General features: G+C 38.9%; 1 protein-coding gene across 6 annotated transcripts in view; it reads right to left on the bottom strand.

Moving 5' to 3' along the window:
- The window catches only part of dscamb (Down syndrome cell adhesion molecule b), a 102,492-nt gene that overhangs the window by 36,542 nt on the left and 48,030 nt on the right, over nt 1-17,920 (bottom strand). For 5 of the 6 annotated variants that reach the window (XM_046074333.1, XM_046074332.1, XM_046074331.1 and 2 more), the window contains 5 exons: nt 8,207-8,353; nt 7,181-7,459; nt 5,751-6,026; nt 2,930-3,226; nt 1,553-1,825 (listed from right to left, as the gene is read on the bottom strand). In XM_046074333.1, coding sequence (XP_045930289.1) covers nt 1,553-1,825; nt 2,930-3,226; nt 5,751-6,026; nt 7,181-7,459; nt 8,207-8,353 — 1,272 coding nt within the window. Of the gene's footprint in view, nt 1-1,552; nt 1,826-2,929; nt 3,227-5,750; nt 6,027-7,180; nt 7,460-8,206; nt 8,354-17,920 lie in introns of those variants that run through there. The other variant, XM_046074335.1, reaches the window with a different exon arrangement.

Here is a 17,920-nt window from a genome sequence, read left to right on the forward strand (position 1 = left end):
AAGCAGCACTTTAGCACCTTATTTAATTCACAACAAAGTGGAGATAATGGACTCCAGGGATCCCCAAAGACACTCCCGCATTTTAAGCATGAGCGGAGTAAATTAACAAATGCACATTCTCACTATAGCACCACTGGGAAGTGTTGCTTTATATCATCGCTCTCCATTTAGTTCTCACTCACTCTCCCCCTCTGTTTCCCTCGCTTCATTGAAAAATGTAATATAGTGACAACAACTTAGCACACTGTGCAGACAGAGGAAATGGGGCATAATGGGGAAGCCCTTTTTAGGATTACTTATTACAGTTGTAAAATCTTTAAGATCTCATTGGAGATAAGTCAGTCAGTTCTGTAAAATCAGTGGTGCTGATACAGTCTTCATTAGATGCCCTAATGTACTGAGGAATATCAGGCAGATTAATTTAGTCTGGTGAGACCTATGATATAGCTGTCTGTCTTTCTGTGTGAGTGGCTCTGTTTATTTATCTATCTAGTCGTGAGAATGGGAAGTGAGGGCAATTTAATTTAAATGTAGACAGGAGGCAAAAAAAAAGAAGCGCTCAGAATGTGCATTATGTTTCCAATTTAAATTACCGATCTAGTTTAGCTCCAAGTCAAAATTGGGACAATTTAAGAGAAAAGTTCCACAGTTTGGGAAATAAGCTTATCTGCCTCCTTGCTAAAAGTGAGATAAGAAGATCAATACCACTCTTTTAGTTAGCTTAGCATAGAGATTAGACACAAAGGGAAACAGCTAGCCGGGCTCTGTACAAAGGTAAAATCAGTTTACTAATGAAAACATTATATCTTGTTTGTTTAATTAAAAAAAATAGTTGTTTTATGGGGACCATGAGCAATAGGCAGAGATCACCTTTGAACAGAGCCAGGCTAGCTGTTTCACCCTGTTTGCAGTCTTTATACTAAGCTAAGCTAACAGGGGGCTAGCTGTAGCTTCAGAGTAAATGGGAAGAAAAGGATGGTAATGATTTCATAAAATGTTGCCCTATTTCTTTAAAAACAACCACATGTAATGACAAAAACTGGAGATAACCACAGCATTACATTGTTCAAAAACCTTGAAGTGACTTGTTTGATTCACCAGGTATATTAAACCAGCTTTATGATCGTGGCTCTGGACTCTGATGGTAACTGGTTTTAACAAGCTAGATAAAAGGTAATGCCCTGGCAGTGGCAAATAGCTTTGGTTTGATTACATTAATGTTTAAGTTGAGATTTACAAGAAATGTTTTATTGCTACTGTGTAAAGGGAATACTGCTGGTGAAATGCACCTTATTTGTGTCAAGTGTTTGCAAACCACATGTTATTGCACATTTGTGTATATAGCAGTACATTGAAATTAAAAGTAAATACACTACTTAAGAATTCATTATTCAATTTTGCGCATACCAATGCGATTAATGGTAGATGCATGGTATGTTTACAACATTTCCTACAATGTTTAGGTCAAATATGCAGTGGAATTTAAATAAACAAGGTTGTGCAACATATTTAACTCAACTAAACTTTGTCTAAACAACTCACTGGGACTTACCTCTCACACGAACATGGACACTCTGGGAGTCCATCTTGTTAGGTTGGACCATCACTTTGCAGTTATACTCGCCAGCGTCCACCTGCTGCACGTTGCTCAGCTTCAGTGTGCCGTTGTTCTCAAAGGCTCGCTGTCGGTGGTTGAATGGTAGCAGGGCTGAGTTTTTGTACCACTTTATGGAGTAGTAAGGGTAGCCAATCACACGGCAGTGAACGAAAGCATCCCGTCCAGCAATCGCTGTGATGTTTTTCATTGGGCGAATACTGGCTCGGCCTATGAAGGGGTAGAGAATGAGAAAGAACCCTATAAAGACATTCAATGGATGGTGAAATCACAGGAGCTGTGAAGCTTGTTTTAGTTTTGGTGTTTGTGTAAATAAAACTACATTTCAGACTTTTCACATATATTTAGTATTTAAACAAGGAAAGCTGCCTAGCAAAACAGATAACATTTCACTCCACAGTTTCTCAAATGGTACCTGCCACCAGAATATTTATGCAAAGGAATTGTTGTTTAAAGCTTTTCTTGTTTGTTTTACCACAGAATCTTAGACTTAACTCTAAGTGGGAGGCGATGAAATAACAAGCAGATTAAAGTGCGTTAACCATCTGACGGAACAGATCATTTAAATAACACTGTGCTACTGATACTTATAATTCTGCCCTTGCTGCTCACCCACATAACAGTAATATATTCTGTGTCTCATAAAATGGAAACAGAGTATTCACTTTAACATCTGATTACAAAGAGTTGAAAGCTGCTTGAGTAAACACACAGACATGAACATTCACACACACACACACACACACACACACACACACACACACACACAAGCAAACCACAGATAAATGTATTCATGCAAACAGAAGAAATATATTTTTCTTCTGGCTATTTACAAACCAGCCCATTTTGGAACCCAATATCCAGATACGTTATGTGCAGCAAACCAGGATAACTCATTTGACCTAAAATACAGGCATGTAGGAAAAGCACAATAATAATTTGGAGCGAAAAAGACGAGTCTACAATATTAAAAATGATGCAAGGAGCAGAGTAAAAAGAAAAGAACACCTAAAAATCAATCAGTGTAGAACAACCTAAAGGGAAATGTGTAAATTTGGTTCAAGATTTAATACCCGAGATAAAAATTACTGAGCAAAAATGGCAGAGAAAAGCCAAACTTGAAAATAAAGTAATAAATCATCAAAAGAGAACACATAAAAACAAAGAAACAAAAAAAAAGTGTTCAGACCCAAACAACAGCCAGCGCTCATGTACAGCAAATGCCAGATGGCCAGCCAGACAAAGAGACAGACATACAGAGAGACAGACAGGTATGTGTATTGTTGTTCTTGGAGGAGCTGATTTGACAAGCACCTCTTACGTTTATTCGAGCCTGGTGGTACACGACCCCGGCCGAGTTGCTGCACGTGCACCGGTACACCCCGCCGTCCTGCACCTGGGTGTGTGTGACATTGAGCTGGCTGACCACGTGTCCCTCGTGGGTCTCGTAGTGGCCCAGGTGGTGGTGGCTGTCTTTGATGACGGGGTCGTCGTCCAGTGACCAGGTGCACCTGGGAGGGGGCGTGCCCTTGACGTTGCAGACCAGGAAGACGGGCTCGTTCGGGTTCACCACCTTCTCACTGAAGGAGGACAGGATCTTTGGAGTACCATCTGCGGTTGGGGACGAGGTAGAACAGGTGGGGAGAAAGGTTTGCAATGGTGAATATAAAGTTCAGACTTGCAGGCTACAGTGACCCAAATCTGATTTGTTTGGCTCATATGAGACTCAGATAAGATTTTTTTTTTATAACCACTTTCATATGTGGTGCAAATGAGACACAGGTCAAATTTTTTCAAAATGCAACCTCAGTCTGGACAGTCAGATGGGAATTCATGCGACTGTTGCCATGTTTTCATCTAATTGTCATGCGAATTTTAAGCAAACTTTTGAAATGTGGCAAAAAAGAAAAAAAAGTAAATGCGAAATAGGTGCATTTCCATCAGTTGGTTTGGAGCGTTGTTACGCCAGTAGTTGGTTTTACACATGGCTGTAATAAACAAGACGAATGGGTTCCATACCACAAAAAACAGTCGTATGGAACTGAGGGCTTTTCATCTTAGAAAAATGGAGAGAGGTCCTCAGAAATGTGTTTCAAGTGGGCAAGTTACTACGCCAGAACTTATTCGGCAAAAGTGTTTCCATCTCCCATTTAGCGCATTTAACCACCTCAAACGAGCGTAAAAAATTGTGTGCGAAATTAAGAATTTTTTTTTTTATTTTGCTGTTTGCATCAACCTTTTCTAATGCAATACTTCAAAATGCGTAATAAAAAAACATTGATGGAAACACGGCTTGTGACATCATCACAACTGTCGTCACAAATCTGCATCATGTGGATGCTACTTCAGAGAGAGAGTGGGAACAGTAATGAATGCTATGAAAAGGACACAAAGCTGTGAAAATTTGTCATAAATCGGGAAAAATTGAGGACATTGGTGGGGTAATTAAAAAATGGGAGTGTTGGCAAGCATGCACTAACCTCTGTGGCCTCTATGTTTACTTCCGTACAACAGCGTGCTGCTTTTGACGCAGTATTATTTTTCTGCGCATGTGGGTCAAAGGCCAATTGGCCACACTGGAGTCTGATATGAGCTACATTTAAAAAATATATGTGAAAAGTCAATCAAAAAAATGGGATCTGGGCAATACATCAGAATTGAGCATTAAAGCCTGCAATGTGAACGCAGCCTAAGTCATATTTATAGGTATAGTGGCACACTGGTATCGCACTTACCCTGCAGTACACCTGGCTGACCATCAACCAACCAGGGCCAAGTCAAACGGAAGACAGACACTCAATGTACAATAAATAGCAGAATTATCAAAACTGAGACTGACTCTGTAATTAAAGATGACATCCGTCTGTGGCAGTTCCACTTTGTATACAGTGAAATTAACTTTGGCAGTTAGAAATGTGTGAATAGGTTGAGTAACAGTTGCTTTATCAGTATGACAAAGTGTGGGCGAGCATAGGGAGAAAAGCTGGACTTTTCCCAGGCCAAAAACGACAAGATGATTGCTGATGATTTCTCATCTACTATTAGAGCTTTAAAAAAGTAATTTGAGTAAACAACAAAATTACTTCAATTTCACACAAAATACCCCAGTGGATTGTGGGTTTTTTTGACCTAGCAACAGTCTGGCAGTAGACCTCACTGTTTCTCTTTCTGAACTGTTCTTTGTTCTGGTGTCTGTCCCTCAAATGTTTAGAGTTACATTTGCATCACATTTACATTTATTGATTTGACACTTTTGTCCAAGACAAGTTCTCCCTGCACAAAAAAGATATGGCTACAAGTTTGCCATATCTTGATAAGGTTACAACAGGATGATCAAACATGTTCTTAAAGCAGATTTAGTTTTTAAATTAATCTTAGTATGGTGGCTTGAGAGACACTGCTCCTATACATTACTGCCCTCACTGTATACTTTTTAAGACCACGAGACTAGAAAAAAACCCTTTACATAGTGCTTATAACAGCAAGATCAGTGGTCAGATCAGAATAAATTCTTTCATCAAAATAAAAAGAAATATATATATATACTCTTGTTGTTTTTCACCAAACATTTCTGAACAATGAATATGTGTTATTTGCTGTAAGGGCTGAATTTTTTTGTCTTAAAAAAACCTTTTTGTGAAATAATAATAAGGCAGCAAAGAGGGGGGAAAAATAATGACTTTTTGTCCAGACTTCAGTTTTCTCTTATGAACTGTGATCCAGGAGCTTTCGTCCCAGACAAAGACAGCGGTTGGCTTTTGAAATGTCCATGTCTGCCTGCTGCTGCCTTCTGATAATCTAGATCTGTTCCATGTGAATATAGATTATCAATATCTTCTTTTTACAGCTCCCTGGTCAGAGGAGACATTTGCCTGAGCAACGCTGCCAAGGTAAGCTACTAGATTCAAGAGTGTGTGTGCTTGGATTTTTGTATGTGGGATGATCATTCTAATGGCAGCCTATAGCAGACAGTCACCGCACGATGCCAATAACACATAAACCCCATATTGATCTCCAAAGTCTGCGTCTGTTTCTTTTAACTCACTGATTATACATAAAAAAGTTTCTACAGTGTAGCTTTTGGTCAGCATTTGTGTACATGCTCCACCCTACAAATTACACACAAACATTTTACCTTCAAGGATGACTTGCACAAAGTCCTGTGCCGACATCTTGCCCTTCCTGGCGAAACACTGGTAGGCCCCGCCATCACTCTTCGACATTCCCTCCATGATGAGGTTCTCCCGGTTGAGCCCACTGAAACGAACATTGTTGCCAGGGTAGATGATCTCTCCGTTGCGGTACCATGACAGCTCATACTCATCTGAGCCACTCACACTACAAGACAGAGACACCTTGCTACCCACGCTGCCTTTCACCTTCCGAGGGCTGATCACTGCCTTCAAGGGCTCTAAGAACACAAAGAGAAATCTTATCAAAAAGGTTTTTTTTTTTTTATGACGTTAAAGCTGACAGGAGGACAGAGTTGGGGAGATAGTGGAGAAAGTTCAGGTGGGATTTGAGCAGCGTGGCTACATAAGATTCCAGAGGAAAAAGCTGAAACAATTAGTCCATTAATTGGGTAGTCGAATGACAAGTGACTAGCTGACAGTAATTCCAATTATGAATGATTAATCATTTTAGTAACTTTTTAAGAAAAGACTGGTTCAATCTTCTCAAAATTAAACATTAGCTGTTATTTCTTCTATGAAGGGAAATGTAATTTCTTTTGGATTGTTGGTCAGACAAAACCAGATAAATCAATAATGAAAAAATGTATAAAATACAAAGGTTAGTCTAAGGCAGACTTGATTTGACAATAATCTCTGTGGCCATCTTGTAACTGCTAATTGATAAGCAAACAAGCAAACTACAAACAGTGCACTTTCCAAATATGTTATAAACTAACATGTTTGTGGCACTTGTTTGTTTGAGGATGTTGCAAAAAGAATGTATCACTCAACTTGCCCTTAAATTAAATTTTGCTTAACACAACTGTAGCCAAATGTCTTGTTTCAGCACATAGATGCACACAATGTTGTAGCCAACCGCTACAGATTATCAAGCTGACTTGATATGTCATGTTCACTTTTCCCACAATTTTAACATAATTCATACATATAAACATTTTTCATATGAAACATTTTCCAGTCCACTTACATCACTGTGGTTAATATACAGGCTGTAACTAACAACAATGCTTTATTTTCAGTTAGACTGTACATATATTTTGAATTACTGATTAATCATGTTGCTTTAAAAGATTAGAAAATAACAATGCACAAATGCACATCACAGTTACCAGAGCAAAATGAAATTATATAAAAAGAGAGAAGCAGCAAATTAGCAAATGTTTGGTGTTTTATTCCTGGTAAGTGACTTATATGATTAACTGATAATCAAAGCTTTTCTCAATTAGTTTTGTTGATCAACTAATCAATTAATCGACTAAATGTTTCAGCACTAGTTTAAATTGTTAAAAGTAACTACAGCAACGTCTGCTTTCTGTGAATGACCAAAAAACAGATAATACAGTGGATCCACTCTGTTTAATAAAAGACTTACGCTTGACATACAGGCGCCCCATGACCTCAGCATTGCCATAACTGTTCCACACTTCACAAACGTACGTCCCAGAGTCACTGGGCTGTGAGCTCTCTATCAGCAACCCTGTGGTGGTCTGGCGGAAGCGACTGTCAGGCTCTAAAGGGCTGTTGTCCTTCAGCCAGCGGTATTTGGGCGTTGGGTAGCCTGAAGCCTTACAGGGCAGCTCCACCCGATGATTAATCATGACCTCTCGGTGGTCAAAGCCATCCAAGATGCCTGGCTCAGCATTGGTGGGGTCTGGAAGGAGCAGATAATTTAGTGTTAATTAGTGGTGAGCGTTGCCAGGCGCTTGACAGTGTAATCCAATATTGATTTTTGGGGTCAAGATTCAGTTTCTATAAACTGTATATTTTGCTACATGGGGGAGAAACTGTGTGTTCCTAAAATTTCTGGAGAGATTTTATTGTCAAATAAAGACAGACAGCACCATGTGTTGCTCCTTTTCTATCCATTCATTTATCCATCTACATTCTATATGCAAAAAAACTTGTTAAAAGACCCTCATTTATCAAACTACAATATGAAACAGAACCTGAACAACAGTACAGCCAGTATTGGTTGTTTACTTGTTACTGACTGGCCTGCAGAAGGGCTGCATAATTCATAGTTGACATAGTGGATCAGTCTGCATGACAGGATTGGACAGACCATAAACATACCCATTCACTGGCTATAATCCTGCAAATCAATCAAAACCTCTAAAGAGGACCCATAATTCATAGGGGGTAATATTTTTATGGTGGAAATAATTTTTGCTGTCTCGAGCTTTAAAATGCCAAATCCAACTTAAAAGCGTAAATATATGTAAGGATGATATATGGCATTCTCTAGAGTAAGTATCCAATTCAATATCTATCCGTGTATCTCTCCTATTTGCATTGAACCATTTTTTCCATCTGTGTCAGTATATGTTGTAAACTCTCTAAGTGGCAAAGACAATGGTCTTTGCAATTAAATTGATTCCAGTGTGAATGTGGTACAGACCTGACACAATGAGACGCGCGCTGTTGCTCTGACGAGTCTCACCGGTGTAGCGGTGCCGTGTGGTGCAGCGATAGTTATTCAGCCCATCCTCAGGCAGGACGTCCAGAATATACAAGGCTCCTGTGTATGTGATGAGATATCTTTGTCCTGAAAAGACAAAAAAAAGTGAGTGGAAAAACATGAAAGGCAGCAGCTGCGCGGTTGTTACGTAGAATCAAAACAACTTTTACAGTAGAAAGAATTCATTCACTCCAACCACAGCTCTTTCTCCATGGGGTGCTTGTATAGTGCCTAGAAATTTAATCTCACAGCACACAAAACCTTAAGAAGATATTATTTATTTCTGGTTAAAATATAAGAGTTTACTGGAGTAAAAAATCTTATGTAAATAAACAACTACAAGAGATTTGGTGGGTAGTTAACTTCTACAGCTATCTACAATATTTATTTAATAATGTTAATTACAGATAAAGGAGAACAAAATGTATTAAGTAATTTCAAATTGCATTCATGAAATCAGATGTGCATGTCAAATCTTTGAACAGCTTTTATTGTCTTGACTTGGACTTCTGCTGTTGCAGTAACCTCACTGGCGCCAATGTCTGGTATAGAAAGCCAATCCCTCTTTGCCCAGCACAGCCAGTTCAGTATGTACTGTAATATTATGTTAATTCCACAGATCAAACCAGGCTGAGTAGGGTTGTCAACATCCATAAGGAAAGAAACCTTCCCCTCCGCCATCATATGAATGCCCACATTCCCATGGGAGTAGATTGATGTCAAAATTGATCAAAAAAGCAATTTACAGGAGATTGTCTTCACTGCACAGTGGTGGGCATGATAAGACAGAGGCAGCTTAGGACGCCTTAAAGGCCTGAGGAAAAACAACCCTGCAACAGCCACAGGTAATGCTGACAGGGCTGAGAAGAAAAATATTGTAAAGTGGGTTAAAGAAATTACCGCAGTCTGATACATTTCGGCTACTTAGCATCCCTACCTTCTGATTTTGCCATGCATATTGGGTTGGGGAGTAACGGGATTACATTAGTGATGCACCAAAATGAAAATTCTTGGCTGAAGCCGAAACATGAAAAGATTTGGCAAATAACGAACACCGAACAAGTACATTCACATTTTTCCATTTATTTTGCCTTTTTTTTTTTTTACCATTTACCACAGGATTTGGAGAGACTATGGTGGGTGTGTCCGAGGCCCAAGAGGGTCCGGTAAAGTAAATTACATGTCCATTTACTTTTAATGTACACATGTATTTTATACTTTTTGTGAATATAATCCAATTAATCTTATTTCCATTCTGTGTAGACACCTTATTTTGAAAATGTGTATCCTTCTGCTAAATTCATCAAGTCCGACCCAATTTGATAAATAATGTTGTAGGCTATGTGGTTCTCGTATCGTGCAACATGAGGACTTCATAGCCTCTCTTCAGGTAGGACTCTCATACTGCAACACTTGTCTTTGTAAAGAGAGAAAATGACAGGATCAAGTCGCTAACCTGCCTGTCAGCTCGCATTGCTCTGTTTCAATGGATTTACCATAAAAGCTTTAATACGTGTGCACTCCAAATGTAGCTTATTCGCCTTCTCAGAAACGAGTGACAGAAACACTCAAAGCGGGTCAGACAGTTTGTTGCCTTTTCTAAGAAGTCAGACTTTTGACTTATTAGGCCAAACACCAAAAGCGCTTTTTTTTTGCTATTTTCGACCGATTAAGTTCGGTGATGGAACATTCAGTGCATCCCTAGATTATATGTAAGGGCGATTTATAATCAGGATACCAAAAAAAATGTACTGCATTCCATTACAGCACAGAAAAAATAGATTACAGGTACATTTTGTGAAATTGGGGATTATTCATGGGGATTATTAAGCAGAAAGTTTCCATGAAACAGAAAACACAGCGTTCATGCCGTGTTCACTGGTGCTGCTGAACGAGGTTTCGTTGGCTGCTCGCCTGGCTCCCATTTCCAATCAGGCGCTGCTCCCATCTATTATTCCCTGCTGGGTCCCCCCCCTGCCTCTGTCCTGAAAAGTTCCAGTTGTTGTGTAAACACCTTTACAGTCTATGTTAAACATTAACACTCCCCCGGTGCTCCAAAATTGGATGCTAAATTGTGCAGAATGAGTCATCAACATTTTAAAATGCTTTTCCAAATGACAAACTTATAAATTCCATCAAGAATACCTACAAAACATATTTTTTGTCATTGATGGGCCAGATACTGCCAGAGTGGTTACATAGTGCAAAGCATATCATAAAAAAACATTTTAAACATGGATTTTAATTTCATGGGAATTGAAGATTTAATTGTTGTATGTTTCTCTAAAAATACACTGAGCAGAAAACACATAATTGATACTCTCTTTTCTTCATTTGCCTATTTGGCTTTGAAGTAATCCAAAATTAACTAAAAGTAATCAGGTTACATTACTTTTATTTTGTGGTACTTGCATTACGTTACTGATTACATTTTTTAACAAGTAATTGTACCAGATTAAATTTTTAAAGTAATCCTCCCAACCCTGCATATTGTGTGTACTACAAAATGTAAAGTGGAACAACATAAAGAGCAGAAACATTTCCTTATTTGTCATCATTTCACACAACAAAAATGCTGCTATATTTAAATTTCCTTCTCACTAAGCTAATAAAAGATGCAAAAAAACCAAGAAGTCTTGGATGTGACAATGTAGTTTGTAAGGTGACATGTTTCACGAGGGATTATTTCCTGGAGGAGGTTTTTATTTCTTCCTGTGTGTGTCATTTGATTGACAGTGAGCAGAACGCAACACAATGTGCACATTAATATGAAATAATGATTAACAGGGAAAGTTAGACAAAAACAAATGAAGACTTTGTGTTTACTGTGATGGATTATCAAGCTTGGCTAATTCATGTCTGTGGAAGTTGTATTTTATAATGTACAAGAAGGAATGGCAGCGAATGGCTTGTTCTGAAGGTCTAACAATATCCCTGCACATCTAACTACTTTGTCTGTGTACAGACGCCTGCATGGAGAATATCAAGAAAAGGAGAAACCTAGAGAAATGGCACCAACACTGGTACAGTCCTGGGCGACTCTGATTAAGGTGACATTTTTTTCCCCATTATTGTTTAAGAAATCTTGACTGCTTGGGGTAGTAGAAATTCTCTCTGCATATTTGATTTTGATTGCACCCAATGTCTGAAGGCAGTCATATCAGCGATTTATCCAAAAGTAGAACAAACTGGGGCTGTGTGGGAGCCAGCTAAAGCAGATTAGCAGCGGGTAATTCATTTAAGTTGAACAAGGAGAGCTGTGCTTTTTCTTGTGATTCTTCTCTAAAACAGAGAGTTAACATATATGGTGTGTTTTTCAGATGATGATAAAAAAAGAAGAGGCCTATCAAACACAAGTAAACATTAGCAAAGGTTCTGAAGCATCCCACATATTTCTGTTTGTTTGCGTTAAGCTGGTTCAGAATGTATTGTTGTGCTTTTAGTCAAAATGGCTTTTCAAGCAGACATTTCAAGATGCTATGAAAAATTCATGGACAAGCCACCTCCCTTAGGTCATCTAACATCATCCCCGATAGATCAGAAAGAAAACAACTGTATGTCACATTATAATTGCAGGGCTTCTCCTACATTTCATGTTGCAGTGCGAGGCCGCAGCGTTGTGTTGAATCAGTCTTATGAGACAAACTTGTTTGAATAATGGCACAGTCCAAACCAATTAGCTTAACAAATATTAATGAGAAATAACCTGAATGTAATTTCCCTCAAACATGAGATTCTACACTAATGTTAACATCAAACCACTACATGTTTTAATATTCCACTTGAGACTAATACGTATGAAAGAAGCAAAGCATGCTTAATATGCTTACATTTTATATCCATTTTTGATGTTTATAGATGCAAAGGAAAATCAACCTTGTGGGGTTAAGCAAACAGGAGGGAGAAGAAAAAAAAATTTGCGCAGCTATTGTAAGCGTTGACCTAGATAGAACCGACAGATTCCACGGATTTGATGTCCTGAAGGGGTTTCACTGGTTTACATACAGGGCTGTTAGATGGGCAACCAGCAAGTGGAATCTATAAAGAGAGGGAGGGAGGGTGTGACTGTGTACTGTGTACTGTGTGTGTGTGTGTACTGTGTGTGCACTGTGTGTGTACTGTGTGTGTGTGTGTGTGTGTGTGTGTGTGTGTGTGTGTGTGTGTGTGTGTGTGTGTGTGTGTGTGTGTGTGTGTGTGTGTGTGTGTAGATGTTGAGGAGGCCAGATGCCGGAAAAAAAAAAAAAGCATTACTTTTTAAGATCACCACTTTTGCTTTTTAGCTACAATTTCACTGAGAGGGAGAGGTTTCTTTTTCATAAAAAATGTTTTGTATGGCTATGCATTTCAATATTTTTTATCTAGCTTTTTTTTTTTTTTTACTGTTCGCATGCGGCAGTGGTCTGCACCAAAAAAAAGAAATACCAATAAATAACACTATTCATGAAAAAGGTGAAAACCCTGAAAAAAATATTATATAAATATATATATATATAACCAAGCAACAGCAAAAACAAAGACATTCAGACTCCTCCAATGCTGTCCACTCCACACACACTGCCTCTTTCCCTTTTTTTGTCTCCTCCCTTCAGGCTTCTCCATTTTGATTCTGTACTGGTCCTCTGAAATCTCACTGTGGAATCCATCTTGAGTGAAACAAAATGGTATTTCACTCCAGCCGCTGTGAGCTGCTGCAATTTTCTCTTCAAGCACCTCTATGCTCCTGCAATGCCTTTTAAGACTTCAGAGCTCAGTTATTGTGTTATGACAGAATGAAGTGCAGGCAGAGGGGACGCTACAGTAGGGAGGGGATTCAAAACGAGAGCTATTGTATGGAATCGTGTTTTATTGTATTTCTTCTCCACGACCTCCTCCCTTTAATTCCACTGCTTTGTCTTTAACTCGCTCACCGCATCAGCATTTAGGAGTAATTCTGCTCCACAATGCCAATATGTCAAGTAAGAAAATACACACAATGCCACTAAAATGTAAGAACTGTAACTGCTAGCATTGTACAGTGTAGCATATGAACTGCTATGGATTAATTAAGGCAGTAATTGAGGCATCAGTTCCCGGATGCATTAAAAAACCCCTGGACAGAGATTTCTGTGTTATTGTCAGAGAGTTGAGCCCTTCCCTCCATTCATTCACAGGCACTGCTACTGTAAAGTGAAAAAGTGCTCCACTCCACCAGACACACTTTATCTAATCATCCCCACTTTGCCCGAGACAGAATCTAATATGAACAGCGGGCTCTCACTCTCAGCAGGCTAAATAAGCCTCGACGTACAGATGAGCTAGTGTCACAGCATCCTCACTGCCAACAGACGCTCTGAAGTCGCTGTGATTTAAATGAGTGCCGAGCTGCTCAGATCTTAGCAGACAATCTGCAGCTCAGTAACTAGAGTGAATTATGTGTTTGTTCCAATCAGCCATGCAAAATCAACATCTGTTGTCAAATCCGGTTACAAGTGGTTCATATTTTTGGTATATTACCAATAATAAACTGAAAAAGAAGTCTGTGTGGTGCTGATGATTTGCCGTTTTTTTTGGCATACTGAATCTGAAAAGCATGCTAACATTTGCTAATTACCATTAAAACACAAAGTGCAGCTGCGGCTGATGTTGCTAGTTTTGCTGGTATTCAGTCATAAAGCAAAGTGCTCTGACAAAGTTGACCAGACCACATATGTGAACTTAAAAGTAGCAAAAACGCATAATTAGGGTTCTTCATCTGCAAACCATAAATTTTGTTACAAAATGTTGTGCCCATCCATCGAGTAAATGTTAAGATATTTCACAAGATCAGTGCACAAACACGATGAACATTCTCAGATGAATTGTTCTTCTTACGGTATTCTGTTCATGCTTACTTTCTGTTAATGTTAGGACCTAAGAGAACCATTGAAGGTAACACTGATATTACACTAACTATATGACACTAAATGTGAGTACAGTTTGATTGTAACAGGTTGAAAATATTTAGTACACAGAGTAATCTTATCTATGAAGCGTGAGCTGGTGAGTCAGAGTTGTTATTCTTTAAAGAGGAAGGTAGGACTGACTCTCAGTACATTGTGAGTCAGACAGTGAGGAGGGACCCAGTTCTAGTCGGGTCAGCAGAGACAGAGATGATAAATGGGCTTATGAATGTTCTGGGTCTGTGTGGTAACTTCTCTGGCCCACTTCAACTCTCCTGAGTCAGTTCAGACATTGAATTAAAATTAAACAAAGAAAGCTGTCTATCACAGGCTGACTGTACACGGCATCTATTGAAAAAAATGGACCAGCTATCCAATTGTTTTTCTGCTCAATTATTACTTAAAATGTGCTGTTGGTGTGTGTTTAACCAGGATACAGTGGTGGGCCATCACAGAACAATACTACCATTTACTGTTTTTATCTTTGCTGATATAATGCTGCATTGACTCCCGTGGTTGTCAGAAGAGTGAACGATGTGTTCTCAGACTAATGTCTGTCGGGGTAACGTTGCATCGCGAAACAGGGCGTGGGGGTCCAGACGTCTGATCACAGCTTTAATCTGATCTGATTGAGGTCAGATCGCAGGACTGAACTCTCCACCGCAGAGCTCCTCGGGGCTGCATGGCTACATGCAGAGAAATTCAAATGAGGCTATTGTGCAGACCAAACCAAGAAATGCCTATTGTTAATCTATCCATCTGGCTATGTAGATTACATAATAAACAGCCATACATACTGACTCTTATGTTGAAGAAAATATAGCCTGAACGTGGCAGCATACTGTAGGTATCATACTGAACTACTGTACATAGTAGACCATTGACTGAATACAGACACTATGGCTCCCTCTTGGATCCATTTAATTAACATGATGACTCTGGAATCAATAAAAGACATGCTAATGGTCAAACTACAGCAACACTCTTTAAATCAGTGGATACAACCCTCTCTGATGCCACAGTACAATAAACCACAACATGATACTTAACACCAGGAGAAAGAAGCAGTTCGTGAAACAAAAATTAAACCCACAAAAGAATAAGAATAATTTTGGTGAAACAAAACTGAAAATGTGAAGTCAACCTTCAATGCCATATTTTGTTGTTAAGGTTTTTCTTCATATGTAGTACTAACATAGATGTTTTGCTGCTGCCAAACAATTTTTTTTTGTATGCATTTGCACCCAGTCCCATGTGTAGGAGTCACTACACATATGAAGATGGGATGCCAGGTGAGATTTCCCACTGGGAAGACCACCAGTCGAATAGTTAGGTAGGTTGCTGCAGGTACTAATGATATTAATTTGGTAGATTAGGGTAAATGTACTGCACACTTCAGTCAATGAAGTGAAGCAGGACTCTGTGGGTAGTGTAGGTACCAAAGCATTTTCTGTTATTCATAGTGCCCAACTAAAAATGTGCTCAATGTAAATCAGATTAAACCAACACAGAAACGCAATGTCTCAACCTTTCACTACCAGATGATAAAATAATCTGTCAGGAAAACAGTGAAAACATCTTTAATAATCATTTTTATTTTATTTACAATCAAGTTTTTTCATACAGATTGAGCACACGATACAACATGAGCTTTAGAGGTGCTGCTAGGCTGATTTTGTTACCTTTGGAAAGAGCCAGACTAACTTTTTCCCCCTGTTTGAAGTCTTTGTCCAAAGCTAAGCTAACCAACTGCTGGCTGTAGCCTTGTATTAGACGGACAAACATGAGAGTGGTGTCAATCTTCACAACCAGAAAGCAAACAAGCATATTTCCCTAAATATCAAACCGTTCATTTAAGACAGTTAGACACAGTCAGTGCTGTATTGTGACCACTGATGTTTACATCTGTGTCTTACTTAGAGTTACCAAAGTTACCAAAGCCTACCGCTAACCATCAGTTAAGTGTATGTAAGAATGGGCCATAATTCCTGTAAGGATGGGCCATAATGTGGAAACACTGGGTAATTCAGCTGATGTACAATTAGACAAGACAGAGACAGAGTGATGTTGTAGGGAGAAAGAACACTTAAGGTCCTTTTGCGTCACTGAGCTGTTGGAGACGCTCTTTCTCCCAGATATTTGTAGCTTGTATGTATGTCACCACCATCGACAGCTTTCTTTGTGTGTCACGGCCAAACAATTTGGATTTTCAACACTGCCGTTAAGTAGGCAGTTTGTCATGTCTAAAGTTTCAGGGTGATTCTAATAACTTGGTGGAGAAAACAATGAAAATGGATTTTGCATGAAATTCTAAGTGGTGGGGAAACAATCATGAAAAACAGAGTGTGCAGTGGATTTGTCTTGAGGCAGGAAATCTGAAGAAAAAAAATCAATTCTGCATCATATAGCTTATGAGTTAGTAGTTAAAATATAAAGTTCCTTTTACAGTACCATCATCTGGCCAATCAGTGCTGTATATTTCTGTAGGTTGACACAAACTCCGCTCAAGGAAAAACAGGTTGCAGAAAAACAATAAGGAGGAGACTATGATTAAGCTTAAGCTAATACTATTAAAACCAGGTCCAATGAAGAAGCCTCCAGCACCTGTAAAAGTCACCTATAAAAATCTCTTTCTCTCAATGCACCTGCGGTGTGAATAGATTTTAGCAATACGAGTAAATGACAGAGCCGCCATTGAAGCCCTAGTGAAGAAGGCATCCTTGGTTCAGTGAAAGTTTTGGCATCAGACCTGGAATGCTAACAGACTCTCTTATTCAGCCTCAAAAAAAACTCTGTGTTCCTGTTTGGCTCATTCAACTTCCTCTCCTGCTTCTTCTCTCTCCACGGCTTGGTCTCTCTCTCTCTCTCTCTCTCTCTCTCTCCCTCTCTCTCTCCCCCCCTCTCTGTCTCTCCCTCTGTGTCCTGAATGCTAAAACAGTGGTGGGCTGTGTCAGAACACTGCAACGAAATCCTGCAGTCTCAAACGCCCACATCGAGTAAACACCTACCCTTACCTAGGCGTTGACCCCAAAGCTATATTTCACCTTTGTTACACATTTAGTTGTATATTATAAAATCTTTTAAAATATTGAAATAGCTGAATGTGCTATGATGCATTTTGGGGGGATAAAAAACCATGAAATCAATTAACTTAATCTTACTAAGGAATTACAAATGTAAAAATAGACAAAGAAATGATAAAGGACACCTGCTGTCTGTAAAAATATGCTGAGACTTTTGGATTTCAGGGTTATGTAATTGCTGACATTAAATGCTCTTTGGATCAGTAAGGGGGAATAAGAATTTTTCATTGTCAATTGCCAAATGGCTAAGAGTCACTGGAGCATCAACAACAAATGTGAACAAAAGTTTAATGATGTGTACTGCCATTGCTTTGCACCACTCCATGGTGTTCCAGCTACAATAAAACACAATTTAAGGCCATGAGTCTGGCTCCATCACTCAAACTGGATTTGTTAAAATACACGCAAATGCCATCCAGATGGATATATAATTTCCCCCCCCTATTTATTTATTTTTTCAGAGGTATTTTCAACAAAAAAAAATAAATTGCAAACAGAGTGAAATGCAGTGACTGTTAGCGTTATACCGCCATTGTTTTAAATTGAAAATGGGTTTTCATTTATCATAAATAATTTGTGCGTTGTAATCCATGCAAGAAATGTCCAACTGCCGTGAGATGAACAATTCATATTTAATAAACAACTGAACAAGT

Source organism: Micropterus dolomieu, linkage group LG17, assembly GCF_021292245.1.
Source record: "Micropterus dolomieu isolate WLL.071019.BEF.003 ecotype Adirondacks linkage group LG17, ASM2129224v1, whole genome shotgun sequence".
In the NCBI taxonomy this organism is placed as follows: domain Eukaryota; kingdom Metazoa; phylum Chordata; class Actinopteri; order Centrarchiformes; family Centrarchidae; genus Micropterus; species Micropterus dolomieu.